At 34.3% G+C, this 16,064-nt stretch overlaps 1 protein-coding gene across 4 annotated transcripts in view; it reads left to right on the top strand.

Annotated features, from left to right (window-relative positions):
- CWC27 (CWC27 spliceosome associated cyclophilin) overlaps window positions 1-16,064 on the top strand; it is a 271,511-nt gene that overhangs the window by 12,037 nt on the left and 243,410 nt on the right. For 3 of the 4 annotated variants that reach the window (XM_017877114.1, XM_017877117.1, XM_017877116.1), the window contains exons 3-7: window positions 1,180-1,292; window positions 3,084-3,227; window positions 4,743-4,841; window positions 5,782-5,885; window positions 8,196-8,265. In XM_017877114.1, coding sequence (XP_017732603.1) covers window positions 1,180-1,292; window positions 3,084-3,227; window positions 4,743-4,841; window positions 5,782-5,885; window positions 8,196-8,265 — 530 coding nt within the window. The remainder of the gene's footprint in view (window positions 1-1,179; window positions 1,293-3,083; window positions 3,228-4,742; window positions 4,842-5,781; window positions 5,886-8,195; window positions 8,266-16,064) is intronic. The other variant, XM_017877115.1, reaches the window with a different exon arrangement.

Raw genomic sequence — 16,064 nt, 5'->3', positions numbered from 1 at the left:
TTACATGCTAATTCTGTGTTTAACTTTTTACACTATTTTATATTCCCACCAGCAATGTAAAAGGGTTCCAGTTTCATCACATCCTTACCAACACTTACTCTTTTAAGGTTTTTGATGTTAGCCATTCTAGTGGGTGTGAAGTAGTATCTGATTGTGGTTTTGATTTGCATTTCTCTAATGACTAATAATATTGAGCATCTTTTCTTATGCGTGTTGGCCATTATTGCTACTTCTTAATGTAAATTCTCTTATTCAGGCAAACTCTAATTCCTGCTCCCCACTCAATTTTTCACTTATGCTTTGACTCACTGACATGCCATGCTTCTGCCATTCCCAAGTTAACTTCCTTTTCTTCTATGAAGTACCCTAATGATTTTAGGTTCCAGATAATATATAGTATAGGAGGTCATATACAATCTCTCCTGTATATTTATGAGTTCTAAATTATATACTCCAATTGTATATTTTTGAATTACATATAATTATGAATAATTTATTTCAATCATTTAGCAAACCAATTGAACTAATTGGACTCAAGTATGTATTGTGTTATTTGTTTTATTTATTCAGAGTTTCTTGAGGGGGGTGTATTGATGGTTTCATACCTATAACTAATAAGTAATTTTGATATATTATGAGTTTGTATATTAATACATTAATTTTCTGTGAGGAAAAGAGGAAGCAGTCGGAAATAAGGTGTTCATCTTTGCTGGGGTTTCTCAGTCTCCACACAGTTGACATTTTGGGCTGGTAATTCTCTGTTGTGGGGACTGTCTTTTGCAGTATAGGATGTTTAGCAATATCCTGCCCCCTACTCACTAGCTGCCAATAGTATCCCCCATTTCTGAAAAATATTTTCAGAAATTGACAAATGTCTCCTGGGGCACAATATTGCTTCTCCTTCCTGCCAGAACTCTCTAATTTCTATTTTGAAAACCAATCCAGAGTTTGAGAGAATCCTAGAAATAAAAACAAAAAGTCAACAATGATGGTTTCTGTAGAAATGTGTGCTGCTTTCAGAAGTAACTATTTTTTAAGAAGGAGGATACAAAAGGTTTTGGCTTGGGAGCCTATTTAACATTCTGGAAAATAAATCTTTTGATTCTAGCTGTATTAATTTTGGTAACTGTAGATATGATTAATTTTAGACATTGATAAATTATTTTTATTTTTTTTCAGCTTATTATGACAATACCATTTTTCATAGAGTTGTGCCTGGTTTTATAGTCCAAGGCGGAGATCCTACTGGCACAGGGAGTGGTGGAGAGTCTATCTATGGAACACCATTCAAAGTAAGACTGAATTATTATTTTTATTACTATTTTTGTTGTTATTATTTCCAAGTCAGTTTGGATTGCTTAATCGAAAATGATTGTGTTCCACAAGAGGAAAAAACATTTCACATTAGTATATAAAAATCAGGCTGGGTGCAGTAGCTCATGCCTGTAATTCCAGCACTTTAGGAAGCCAAGGGGTGCGGATCATTTGAGGTCAGGAGTTTGAGACCAGCCTGGCCAACATGGTGAAACCCCGTCTCTACTAAAATTATAAAAAGTAGCTGGGCATGGTGGCACACACCTGTAATCCCAGCTACTCAGGAGGCTGAGGCAGGAGAATTGCCTGAACCTGGGAGTTGGAGGTTGCAGTGAGCTGAGATCGCACCAATGCACTCTAGCCTGGGCGACCGAGCGAGACTCTGTCTCAAAAAAATAAATAAATAAATAAATTGTCTGTAAAAGATGCATTAATCAAGAATAGGTCAGTGATTTCTTATCTGCCAACATAGATCTAAGAAGAAAAAGAGTTAATGTCATAGTGAAGATATTAAGAACAATAGCAGGTTCAAGTAAAAGCTAAAAGTTGTGTTTGTTATTAATTTGATGGCACCAATATCATGTTCTTTGAGTGAGTAAACATTGCTATCTCTTAAAATATGGGAGTTTTGAAAATTCATTTTATACTAATGGAATAGATTGTCTGCATTTTCCTTTCATCTTTTACCAAGTCATTGTGTCATTCTTGAAGAAAATACTTGAACTGTTTGCTTTAATTTCCAGATGATAATGGCCTTAGAAATGTGGAATAGTTATTTTAAAAGTCTCAGATGTCACTTTTAGACTGTTTTATATTTTACCATAGTAAGACTTCTCATGATTTTAGGTACCTTGTCTAGTCGGAAGCATTCTTTTATTCTTTTATTTAGTGTAACAGAATAGTTGTTTTTGACAATTCCTTCCTAACTTGAGATTTTTGCTTAATTATTTTCAGGTAATACAATTATCTTGTTACATTTTTCAATTAGGTCATTTTGAATACAGTATACAGAGTTGTGATCCATTGAGTTCAGATCTCTTGAGAATTATTTATTAAGGAAAAAATCTTCCTTTGTGAAAAGTATTTATGATATAACATGGCTACATTTATAAATGACTTCAATATCAGGTTGGAAGGAAATTCTGTTAACTAAGAGACTAATATATTTGTTAAGTAGCCCTATCATGGTGAGAAAACCACCTTAGAAAGACTTGTTCCTGCTCTTTTGAAAACTGGCAAATAGAATCAGTGCCATTTCAGAGAAGATTCAACTTAGGACTTTAAAAAGACATGGTAAAATTACATGACACAATAATAGTAGATTATTTGAATTAAAAAACAAGAAGAAAGCAATTGTTTAATGACATTTAGAATGAGATGGGAAGGAGTAATAACTGAAGACTCTCCAATGGCTCAAAAGTAGTTTTCTGGGAGAAGTAAGAAAAGATTTCAAAAGCTTACCTGACTTTGGGATGAGAATAGGGAAATAACTTAGACATCCATTCCACCTTGGGTACTCTTCCTTTGGGTATAACTAAGCAGCTTTCTACAAAATAGGGTATATTTCTGTATGAGTATATTTAGAAAATACAGTCTAGTGAATTCAAGTTTAATAACATTGAAAGAATAGTAAGTGCTCAAAAATCAATTAAGTAAAATGTCTGCATTTTTTATTAGAAGTTGTACAGGACCTTGTGGGACAAGTTGAATAACTGCATATGATGGGTCTTATAACTGAGGACATTCACTAGATCTTTTTTACATTTCAGGATGAATTTCATTCACGGTTGCGTTTTAATCGGAGAGGACTGGTTGCCATGGCAAATGCTGGTTCTCATGATAATGGCAGCCAGTTTTTCTTCACACTGGGTCGAGCGGATGAACTTAACAATAAGCATACCATCTTTGGAAAGGTTAATGTCCAGTGATTTTAAACCTGTGGTTCAGTTTTTGGTTTTATATTACTCCTTAGGCTTCTAAGATACATATGATTAACTTATCTAAGAGCTACCTTCATCAAAACATTCCATAGGATATGTTTATTCTTTTCAAAAATGATGGAATATATTCCTGTTATAGTGCACTATGAGGGATCAGCTAAATTCTTTTTTTTTTTTTGCATCTTTCAATTCAGTCATTAGTTGTGACTTTAGTGTATTTCTTCTTTAAAACCATAGTAATGGTATGAGCTAATAATGTGCCACTTAGCCAGTATTGATTTTACATTTTTGGAAAGACATTTAGGTAATAACATTTAGTAGTTTAAAGTTTAGTTTCTTAATGATGGGTTTTTTAAAGTCTAAAGTGGAATTTGTGTTGACATTGAAGCTTCTTACTGTAAATATTACTTTGAATGGTACCTATTTAATCCTGCTCACATTTCATGTCATATTAGGAAACGTCCTTTCTATAGAATTTTCAACAATTCCCTTTAAAAAGGGATTCTGAAGGTTTTCTTCTCTCACTCTTCTCCCTTCTCATAAATATATTTCTGTATGTTTTAAGTCTTAGGCATATTAGACATCACTAGTGTGTCAGCGCCCTCTGCTGGTTCAGTAAGAATGGTTTCCCCATATGCCGGGCAAAACTAGAGTTTGTGATGATGAAAGGGAAAAAAACAAATTCAGTACAATTGGAGAGCTTGGTGTTGTTTTAAGACTCTTGAGAAACACTGAATGAAGGGAATCATACTAAAACCATATATTGCAATGTTGTTGGTTAATACTTATTAATAATAACAATGGGTTAAGAAATATGCATTGGCACATTCTTTTGAGCCACTCCAACACAGTCTGTCTGATGTTTATAGATTCCCTCCATTTATTTCTTAACAATAAGAGTGTATAATAAAATGAGATTTAAGTTGCCATTCTGCATCAGTTTTTACAATTGGGATTATATAACTAACACATCAGAGACAATGTGTAGCATAGTTAGAAGTTAGAAAGGCCATCACTGTTGGTTCTATAGCTTCTTTAAGCCTCATTTTTCTTATCTGTAGAAGGATAATGATAGTTCCTACTTTTAGGATGTTTGTGAGCATCAAATGAGATAGTGTCTCTAAAGCATTTACCACATTGTTATTGTTATTATTTGCTTATTTTATCCTATTCCAAAGTTTAAATTTGTTTATGATCTTTGAATGAAAAGTTGTCATTCAGTAAGAGATTATTTGGCATTATATTGTTAATAAAAACTTACATTAAATATATATTGGAAATTTCCAAAACACTTACTGAGGGATTGATCTCCATCCACACTTTTCTCCTTTAGGATAAAGTTGCTTTCTTTGCATTATTAAATGTATATATTTTATGTAATCATATGAAATTTCCTTTTAATTATTTGAAAAATACTTTCAAAGGTTTTCTCTTAATTCAAAGGATGAGTGTAATAATTTTCAATTACATTATATTTTAATTTGATAGGTTACAGGGGATACAGTTTATAACATGTTGAGGCTGTCAGAAGTAGACATTGATGATGAAGAAAGACCACATAATCCACACAAAATAAAAAGCTGTGAGGTAGGAGCATGATTATTATGAGATACAGCACTTAAATTATCATTTAAGAGGAATTGATTCTTAGTATTTTTAAACTGTTGGATGAAAGCTTTGTACTAAGTAAACATCACACTTCAAATTTTATCTCTGATTTATTTGGGCACAATTTCTAGTTAATAATTTTTTAAATTAAAGATTTTAATTCAAAGATGAAACTTTATCTGATAATCCAATGACTGAAAAGCTTACCTCATAATAGAAAGTTAAAGGAATTAGGTTTATTTAGCCCAAAGAAGTGACTTCATAGGTAATTTAAGAGTGATCTGCTGGGCACAGTGACTCACGCCTATAATCCCAGCACTTTGGGAGGCCGAGGTGGTTGGATCATGAGGTCAGGAGATGGAGACCGTCCTGGCTAACATAGTGAAACCCTGTGTTTACTAAAAATACAAAAAAAATGGCTGGGCATGGTGGCACGCGCCTGTAGTCCCAGCTACTGGGGAGGCTGAGGCAGGATAATCACTTGAACCTGAGAGGCAGAGGTTGCAGTGAGCCGAGATCACACCACTGCACTCTGCAGCAACAGAGCAAGACTCCGTCTCAAAAAAAAAAAAAAAAGAGTGATCCTTCATTGAGGAAGCAAAAATAAGAATACTTGATTTGGAATCAAAGCATCTGAGTTGGTCTTGCTTACTCTGTATCATTTACATTTTCTTAAATATTTTTCCCTTTTGTAAAATGGGGTTAAAATATCCCTTAGTAGATAGCACATAGGATTATTGAGAGAATCCAATTTGGCCGTGTAAGTGGAAGCATGTTGTGTAGTAAATATATATCACTATACTAATAATGTTTGTGTTGGGAAAAATATAGACACTATACCAATGGAATTACATACTGGGTTTAATTTTTTGTGAAATGTTAAAAATGGAATAATGTTTTCAAAATATTTTTTTCATAGGTTTTGTTTAATCCTTTTGATGACATCATTCCAAGGGAAATTAAAAGGCCGAAAAAAGAGAAACCAGAGGAGGAAGTAAAGAAATTGAAACCCAAAGGCACAAAGTAATCATAGTGGAGAGATTTTTCTTCAGCTTGAAAAATGACACTCATCCATTTAATTTACTTTATTTCCTTTTATAGTAATTGTTTACTAGCAAAGCAGAGGCCAGTTTGAACCAGAGAGATATTGGAATTATGAGTGTGTGGTTGTATTAGTTCATTTTTACACTGCTGTAAAGACATGCCTGAGACTGAGAGATATTGGAATTATGAGTGTGTGGTTGTATTAGTCCATTTTCACACTGCTGCAAAGATATACCTGAGACTGGGTAATTTACAAAGGAAACAGGTTTAATTGACTCACAGTTCCGCATGGCTAGGGAGGCCTCAGAAAACTTCAATCGTGGTGGAAGGCGAAGCAGGCGCCTTCTTCACAAGGCAGCAGGAGAGAGAGCGAGTGTAAAGGAGGAACTGTCAAACACTTGTAAAACCATCAGATCTTATGGGAACTCACTCAGTATCATGAGAACAGCTTTGGGGACACCACCCCATAATCCAATCACCACCCACCAGGGTCCCTCCCATAAAACACGTGGGGATTATGGGAATTACTCAAGATGAGATTTGGGTGGGGACACAGAGCCCAAACCATATTAGTGTGGTTTTTGTTTGTTTGTTTGTTTGTTTTCCTAAATGAGCAACTCTTGTATTCAGGTGCAGTATATCTTAAACTTAAGCCACAAACATGTCATCTCAGTTGTTCATATGAAATCTGTGTTAATAAATAGATACGTATTTTATGATCCCTGTAACAATTATTTATATAAATGATTTATTGAGAAACTTTTGTTTGTTGCTTATTTTAAAATTAATATATGCTCACTCAGTATAAATAGAAAGTAGAGAAAAGTATTAAGAATATTTTAATGACTGCATGATTGCATTATGCAATTTAACTTGTATTTAACTTTTCAATCCTTTTTTGGTGCCATTAAAAATAATCTTATCATAAACATTTTAAAATATAAAGCTGTTTCATTCAGTATTCTGGTTTATTTCCAGAAGATAATTTTCCAAAGAATAGGAATAAAATAAATTTCATTATTTTGGACAATATTCTACATTATTAATACTGTCTGCAGTATTCTTTTACTGAACTGTAGGATCCTTATTAGGGATTTTATTGTACCTATAATTGTTAGATTTGATCAATTCTAGATATAATCCTGCCAAACCTAGTAAATGAAAAGCAAAGTGGATTCAAATTTCTAAGCTTCAGTTACCTCTTCCTATAAAATAGAGATTAGATTAAGTTAGAATAAGTTCAACTTCTGGTTGTTATGAGGATTACATGAGAAGAGGTATGTTAAAACACCCAGTAGTATAGGCATTAAATACCTATTAGCCTTTTTCGTTGACATCCTACAAATATAAAGTTAAATTGTTTTATAAACTGTCAGATATGACCAGACACTTTAATGAGCAGTTAATTCCTTGTGGCAAAATGACTGCTTATTGGAATTATTTATTTGATTTTTAAAATTTCTTTGATCAGCTTATTTTGATTAATCTATCTCTGGATGAAAGGTCACTGTCACTATATTCACATACAGTATGTCATCACTATGATTTATCTTAACAATAAACTCTAAAGTCATTTTTTTGGTGTGTTTTGCATTGTTTTTGTTTCCAGCAAATATGTTAGGGATGACATGTTGGTCATTGCTTGCTTCTAGGTTTTGCGGAAAAAAAAATCTGTTTTGCTGCCATATCTTTAATTTTTCTATTTGAGAGAGAGTTTTAGTAACTTATTGTTTTATCTTACTTGAGATTACTTTTGTTTGATGAATCAGAGGAGACAAATGTAGTTTTTTCTCCTTGTGGGCTATTTTAGTTGTTTATTGCTTTTTTTTTTTTTTTTTGTCTGACAATTTTGTATACATATTAATTTTAAAATATTAAAAAATATTTTGCCCAATACTGGATTAATTACTTCCCATTTGTAGCACTCAGGGATATATACTTATTAGTTTTCAGAAACCCCATTTTGCTACCAGTTTGATAAATATAAAAAGCTTAATTATTTCTGTCATGCTTGACTCAGTACAGGAGGGATCCCTTAGCTCAGGAAGGATTTTGGTCATTAAAAGTTAGTATGATATGGGAAACATGATGCTGTGAGGCAAAAGCCTTAACATACTGAAAATATAGATCATTAGAATACTTCTGCTGAATACTGAGTAATATGGTCTTTTTTACAACAGTCAGAATGTATTTCTTCTTGTAAATTCTGTTTTCTTGCTCTGAAAATAAGGTATTTATAAGTTTGATTTGACTTTTCTTTCTATCTTTTCTTTCTTTTTTTTGGACTAGAAATTTTAGTTTACTTTCATTTGGAGAGGAAGCTGAGGAAGAAGAGGAGGAAGTAAATCGAGTTAGTCAGGTAATCTCTAATTTGTTCTAACTTATAAAAGAGATTAGGGTTTATATCTTACTCACTATTGTATCTCCTGCTATATCTGGCACAGCAGGTTTTACTTGGGGCAGGCTCAGTAAGTGTTCATTGGATTTGTAAATTGATTTGTAGTCAGTAATATTTGCAACTTTTGAGATTATCCACATAAAATTGTAGTGTTCATTTATGTTTAACGTTGGCATTTTTACAAAGTCAGTTTGAACTAGACTTGCAGTTTTTTGAATGGTCGGACTTTATGATTCAGAGCCTAACTGCTGTTTATTCAGGTAGTATGATAGATGATAATGATTATTATCAATACTGTTATAAACAGTCGCATTCCAAAACTCTTATATTCATTTTAATGTTTTTTATATATATTTTGTTTATTTCATTCTCATCACAGCCCTTTGGGATCAGTGGTATTATTATCCTCATTTTACTCATGAATAAATTCAGCTATAGTTTATAATTTGCTCAAAGTAACATAACCAATAAGTAGCTACAGCAGGGAAATGAACCCAGGTCTTTGTAACTATTAAATCCATGTCCTTGAATTATGTAGCACCTCCTGGCCTTTTTATTCTGCTAGTCCTTCCTGTAGGCCTTTACATGTGGTTTTCTTGAATATTGCTTGCACCATAATACTCATTACTGAAACACAGTGTCTTGCCATTGTTTAGAGCAGTAATTCTGGTATGTATACTACAAGAAAACTATCTTCAAGGGTTTCTACTCCTAAAGGTTCTGATATGCCTTTCTTTTTTGAAAATCAGTGAATACTGAGACCTAAAGGATTAGGTTCATAGTCTTTATTGTTGTAATTAAAACTTTATAACCTATGAGCCTTACTTGCTTAACATTATTATCTATTTCTTACCAACTCTAACAATAACATTGAATTAAAAGCATATTATTATTATTATTATTTTTACTTCTTTACCCACATGTTCCCTTATTAGTGAGCATGGTTTTTGTAGGCTAATGTTGGACACTTAGTAAGCATTCTACTTAATACCCCTTGCATTAAAATGTAATTAAAATGGGTGTGTATATGAAATGTTTTGGTCATAATTTTTTGTTGCTTTTTATTGTATCCTTGAGTGATGTATTTGATGGGATGGATTCAATTTCCACTTACCTATACACCAGCATTCGAAACTCTAGGAGATAAGGCCAAATATTTCTCCTGGGCTCTTATCCCTTGTTCAGAGCTGCTTTAGGAAACGTCTCTACTTTAGATATCAAAACTGAATTCTTTTTTTACAAAAGCTTCATTTCCCAATTCCTTAATGTCACCAATCACTCTGTCACCTCAATATCCGAAGAGTCGTCTTCTTTAGATGTCAGTGCACTACTAGTCTTGCATTGTTCATGATTCAAATTTATGCCTCATCAAAATGATTTACTATGTGTCATGATTCTGTGGTTATGTTTGTGAATGGACAAAACCACGAATATTAGATCTGGAAGTTGTCAGGTTTCCTTTTCATTGATGTTTCCTAAAGATGTCAAGTTTCCTTGCACACCCATACCTTCCTCACAGCTCCCCCACCCCTGTTTTTCCTTTTGCTAGGAGTGTGCTCTCTCCTTAAAGTGTTTTTCCTTTAAGATTTAGCTCTACTATCACCTTCTACTACTTCTACCTCTCCCTGCCACTGAACTCCCACCCAGGTTATAAGCTAGGTACTTCTTTCCATGATAATCTGTCTATGCCCATCAAAGCATTTATCATACTGCATTACAGTAATTTATTTTCTTATCTGCTAACTATACTATTTATTTTATGTAATCCCTATAACAACCATGCAATACAGATAATTATTTTCCTTATTTTGTGGAATAAAGAAAGTGAAACTCAGGATTAAATCACTCATCCACAATCATGCAGTTAAGAGGTGGTAGAATCAGAATTTTGAACTGAGGTTTTTTTTTTAGCTAGTTAGGTCTCTTATATGCTTATGAATGCTGTAGACACTGTCTCCTTCAAGCCCAAGACATCTCAAAGGTTGGTGAGATATTTCACTGGTAGCATAGCATTCTAGGGTAGAAGGCAGCTGGGGAAGGCAGTTGGCCCATTGTCCTTCCCTAAATCCCATAGGGTCCTAGATAGTAGGTTGAGCGGCCTTGGAGAGCAAGGGCAGGAGAAAGTTTTTCTGCCAGCTTTTTTTGTTGAAACTAAATTTCTAGTCTAAAGTAAATTTTGTTCACAATTACTTTGAGATAGACTTGATTAGGAAATTAGTATGAATTTTTTCTATTTGTAACAGCAGCATGTGTTAAATGTTCAAAGATTATGTTCCTTCTGCTGTTTTCTACTGTGCAAAGTAGAAAAACAATGTTTAAATTATACTGAATATTGTGGACTTATACTCCAAAAGCAATTTGCATTTCAGATTGAAATGTACAAGGATACCACCACAGATAGTGCTGTCTTGCTCTTTATTTTTTCTTAAACCTGAAAAACTCTCTAAACACTTTTAGAAGGACTGAGTAAAATCTTTTCTCTCTACCAAAAAAATTACAACCCAAATACCATTCATTATCAAAGGAGTATTATTATCTTAGTATTGTGTCATCATAGTTTTCTCATCTGGCTCTTTCACAGGGGGTGCTTTGTAATAAAGTTATCATCAAATGCTTGTATCTGACCCTCACGTCTATATATCTAGGCTGGTTTACTCTTTTTTTCTCCAGCTGTTTATTGGACACTAGTTTCTCAAGCCCTGGCCAAGTCTTAACTCACTATCTTTTTCTTCTCAAATTTCTTATTTTGTGACTTTGTATTCCCTGGTGTCAATATCTTCCAAAGAAGGACTTTAGATTCCGTTGTGATTTTTTCACATATTTTTTCATTGCACTGTCCTGGCAATTTTTTATCCAAGATGTATCTATATCTCAAATCTATTTTTTCCTTTTAATTTATTGTTGCTACTACCCTTGTTCAGCCTTCAGTATCTCTAGACTGGACTGGTGTGGTAGTCTATAGACTGGTCTCCCATCTCCCTTCTCCTATTCCTTCCACTACCAGAGCAGCCTTCCTGAAGCTTAAAATGTTATTTTTACTGTCTGTTTACTATAGAAATAAGGCCAAATCTCTTGTCCTATTATTTCAAGATTCAACTTTCATGACTCTTCTTCACCAACTCTGCTCTTTCGACTAGTACTTGTTAAACTTTCCCGGTGATAAAAATCACTTGACATACTTTTTAAAAATTAAGAATCCTAGGCCTTATCTCAGACCCACTGAATTAGAATTTCCAAGCGAGGGGACTGGGAAGCTGTGCTTTTAATGAATTCCAAAGGAATTCATGCCAAGGAAATGTAGGAGACAATACTTTAGCAGATCTGAATGATTTGCTGCTCTATATGTATACCTTATCATTTCCATTTTTTGTGCCTTTTGTTCATGTTCTTTTTCCCACCTGAAAGGTCCCATCCCACCTCTGGATATGAAAGTCATATTTGTTTTCAACACCTGAAATGCCATCTTTTCTAAATGTCTTTTCCAGCTTTTAAAAATCTTCTTTTTCTTACCCAACCTTTGCCTTTCTTGTGATACTTTACATTTTCCTTTTAAACACATCTTTTTTGCTTTATTACAGAAGAAGCATATGGCTATGTTTGCATTATACACTAGTCCAACATTATACCCTTTACTTTATAACTTATTAATTGTGTAGAGTCCTGGGCTGTGAGCTTGTTGCAGATAGAGTCTGCGTCATCTTTGAGTGGCAGTGTGCTAGAGTAGAAATAACATGGATTTGGGATCATATAAATTCATATTAAAACTTTAATTTCCCCTGACACCCTGTGAGCTTTGATAACTTAGCCTTTCTGATCCTCAATTTTCCTTTCTGAACATGAAAATAATATGTCCCACTTACTGTTATAAGGATATAGTTTTAATTTTGATTTATTGTACAATATTGAAAAATGCCCTTGAAAGTCAAATGCCTTAAAATAGAACAATATACTATACATTATAACTGGTATTTTAATCTCAGATAACTAAAGAATAGAAGATTTCTCTAATATGATCATAACTATTATGTAGAATCTTATGCCCTTATGCCCAATCTAGAGGGCTGGTGAGAAATTTCATTATCAGCTCAGCCTTTTTGGGTAGGAAGCCATAATCTTGACACAATTGGCCTAGTGACCTTCATGAGCATTCCGATAGAGTCCTAGATAGTGGCTTGTGCAGCCCAGCCTCATTATTACCCACCAACAACCCATTCTTCACATACGATTGCATCTTGGCACACTACAGAATTTAAAAAGTTAAAATCTACAGAATTTAACTTTTTTGTCTGCTTTATGTAATGGACAAGTAGGTAAGTTTAGTTGGAGAAAACAGAGTAACAAGAACAATACTGTTGGAATTTACTGGCTTAGAAAAGGGAAATTGTTTTGATTACATGAGATTAAATTCTGGAGAGAATCCAAGTAGAAGTGTATTTTTGTTTATTTTGCTTATATACAGTTTTTTACACTACCATCACTGTTCAAATACCTTGGTAAGAAGAAGGAAGACTAGCCTGAATGTTGGAAAACTGTGGCTAATAGAATATATTTCTTCAAAATTTAGCCTTACTATTTTTAAGTGTATGAAATGACTAGAGCCAAAGCCAAATAACTGTCTGTTCTAATGGCTAAGAATAATTTGCAGTTTCAGTGGTTGCATGAAATTAAATATTTCTAAAGGGCTTAAAAATAATTGTTTCATTCTTCATTTGCTTATCAAGTTTCTTTTTTCAGTGACTGCATAGTATTCATCTTTATTCCAGAACCTTTCTCCCCGATCACGAGTTAATAATTGGTAAAGTCTGAATTGAGGCTTTACTTTATGTGAAAGGAGAAATAAGATAGAGTCCTCTCTGGTTTATGGATTATCAGTGTGGGATTACAGGCACCCCTTCACCCCACTCACTTATTTATGACAAGGTGCCTCTCCCACATGGGTTAGCTTTCCTTCATTATTTATTTCAGTATCTTTCTAATGCCTGATAAAATCTCTTAGAATCATAGAATTTTATAGCTCAAAGGGATTTTGTCCAACTTCCTTTCTTTATAGATGAGGAAACTGAGCCTCTGGTTAAGTGACTTGCCAGACTGACTTCATTTCCTTTTTGATAGGATTGCATGATAGGGGGATGCCGTAATAATCATATCTTGAGTTCAGAAAAGCACATTGTCAGACTCTCTCTTTATATTCTTTTGGACAACATGAAGAAATGTGATCTGGGAGATAGTACAGTCAGATAGATTTATAGCTAATTGAATACTTCTGCCCAAAGGGTGCTTTGTTGTCAGCCCATGCCTATTTGAACTAGTAAGTTGAAATGTAATAGGAGTACATGTAAATTCTGTACTTGAGTTCAATAAAATCAGCTGAATAGGTATGACATAATAGCCTGTAAGTCCTTGTTGAATTACTAAGAGTAAGATCTCTGGAGTAAGGAGTTTAACATTCTCTGCATTGTTTAGATCATATTTGCAGCATTTTGTCCAGTTCTGAATGTATTTAAGGAAGATCTTGACAAACTAGATGCATCCAGAGGAAGGGAAGGTAGTGGGGAGAACGGGATGATGCCAAAAATCACCTCACATAGGGAATACCATGAGGAACTAGATATAATAATAATTTAGAGAAATAAAACTAAGTGAAAATATGATCCTAGACTTCAAAGATTTGAAATATTTTTATCTGGAATACTGCTCCCTTCATATTGCTTTCTTAAACAATGCTTTTATTCGAATGTCTGTATTGGTTTAAAATTTATTCATGAATCTTTACATATAACTTAAATATAAATGTCAGGAAATATTTTCAAGTTAAAGCTTACAATCAAGATAACTAGTTTTATGAGGTAAGTTAAACAACAGGCCCATTTTAAAAGTATCTCAAATAGCTAGATTTTTGTTCAGTGATCAAATTGTGCCACATTCAAAGTGAAACACAGAGCATTTCTTTCCCTACAAGACATAGTAACATTTTTACTTCAAATCCAGAGTTATAAAAGGGCTTTTCCTCACCCAGAAAAGTTATCTTGGTAGACAGTTTCACCACTTTTGAGACTAAAGTAAGGATGTTTTGTCCTATTCTAGTTTATTTTATGAAATTAAATTTTCCCGAAAATCTTGGAAGGTGGCCATGGCATGGAGAATGCTGCTAGGCTACTTGCAAAGAGGAGGTCAGAAATGTTAAACAGTGTGATGTGTAAAATGTTTCTGCCTCATCAAATTGTATTCAACTTTAATTTGCTTATCTTTCTAGTTGTGTAGACTTAGCTAATTTTACAAAGGTGTTAACATATTTTATTAATTTCATATTGCTGTTTTAACAAATTGCCGTAAATTTAGTGGCTTTAAGCAAAGCAAATTTAGTATCATATATTTCTGTAGGTCAGAAGTCTGCAATAGGTTTCACTGGGCTAAATATCAAGGCATTTGCAGGGCCTTCTTTCTGGAGTCTCTGGGGAGAATCTATTCCCTTGCCTTTTTCAACCTCTAGAGACTGCCTGCATTCTTTGGCATGCCCCTTCTTCTATCTTCAAAGCCAGTAATAACTGGTAAAGTCTTTCCCATGCCGCATCACTCTAAATTTAACTCTATTGCCTCCCTCTTTCGCTTGTAAGGACTCTTGTAATTACATTTGGACCCATCTTGATAATCCATGACAATGTCCCCACCTCAAAATCTTTCATTTATATGCAAAGTCTCTTTTGCCATTCAAGGTGATATGTTCATAGGTTCTGAGGGATTAGGACATGGACATCTTAGGGGGCCATTATTCTGTCTAATGAATGTCTGAACTACTCTATATAGTATGCCTAATAACAGGCCTTATTTGTAGTTCTAGAAGGTAGAAGGTAGGGTTGGTTGGATGGTTGGAAAATATACATGAATTTTTTTTTTCTCTCCAATCAGAGAATTTCCTAATAATAGAAGCCATTTAAACAGAAATGTGTTTGTGCGTGCATATGTGTGTGTGTGGGGGGGTGTGGGTGTGTGTGTATTAATAAGCTCATTTGAGGTGTTGAGACATGGTTGACCAGTCAGCAGTGATGTCAAGGAGATTCCTGCATTGCCTGGGAGAAAAGACTGTGGCCCCTACAATCCCTTTTTTAACTAGTAAGTTTTTCTGGTTCTGTGCTGAAGGTCTCATAGTATATTAGTCAGGGTTCTACTGAGAAACAGAAGCAGCCAATAGGATGTGAGAGAGAGAGACCGAGAATAAACTAGATCATTTTATCTATTAATCTATCACTTTATCTCTTTATTTATAGGAATTGGCTCTTGCAATTGTGGGAGCTGGCAATTCCAAAATATGCAGAGTAGGCCAGCAGGCTGGAGCCTCAGGGAATAGTTGATAAGTCCAAAATACATAGGCTGGAAACTCAGGCAGGGTTTTTTTGTGACAGTCTTGAGGCAAAATTGTTTCTTTCTTGGGAAACCTCAGTTTTTGCTCTTAAGGCCTTCAACTGTTTAGATGGTGCCCACCCACATTATGGAGTGTAATTCGCCTTCTCAAAGCCTACTAATCTAAATACTAATCTTATCTAAAAAATATTTTCATAGCAACATCTAGACTGGTGTTTCACTAAACGGTTGGGCACCATTGCCTAGCCAAGTTGACTCATAAAATTATCCACACAGAGTTAAAGACTGAGCCCCAGACCTTCCAGCTTCTTGGCCAGTGTTGCTCCTGTGTACCTTCCTCCTCCCTCCCTCCCTCTTTCTCCTACCTCCCTCCTTCCCTCCCTCCCTCCCTCCCTCGCTCC

The sequence above is a fragment of the Rhinopithecus bieti genome, unplaced genomic scaffold (genome assembly GCF_001698545.2).
Source record: "Rhinopithecus bieti isolate Rb0 unplaced genomic scaffold, ASM169854v2 scaffold_10181, whole genome shotgun sequence".
Taxonomy (NCBI): domain Eukaryota; kingdom Metazoa; phylum Chordata; class Mammalia; order Primates; family Cercopithecidae; genus Rhinopithecus; species Rhinopithecus bieti.
This window is presented reverse-complemented; position numbering and strand designations above follow the sequence as displayed.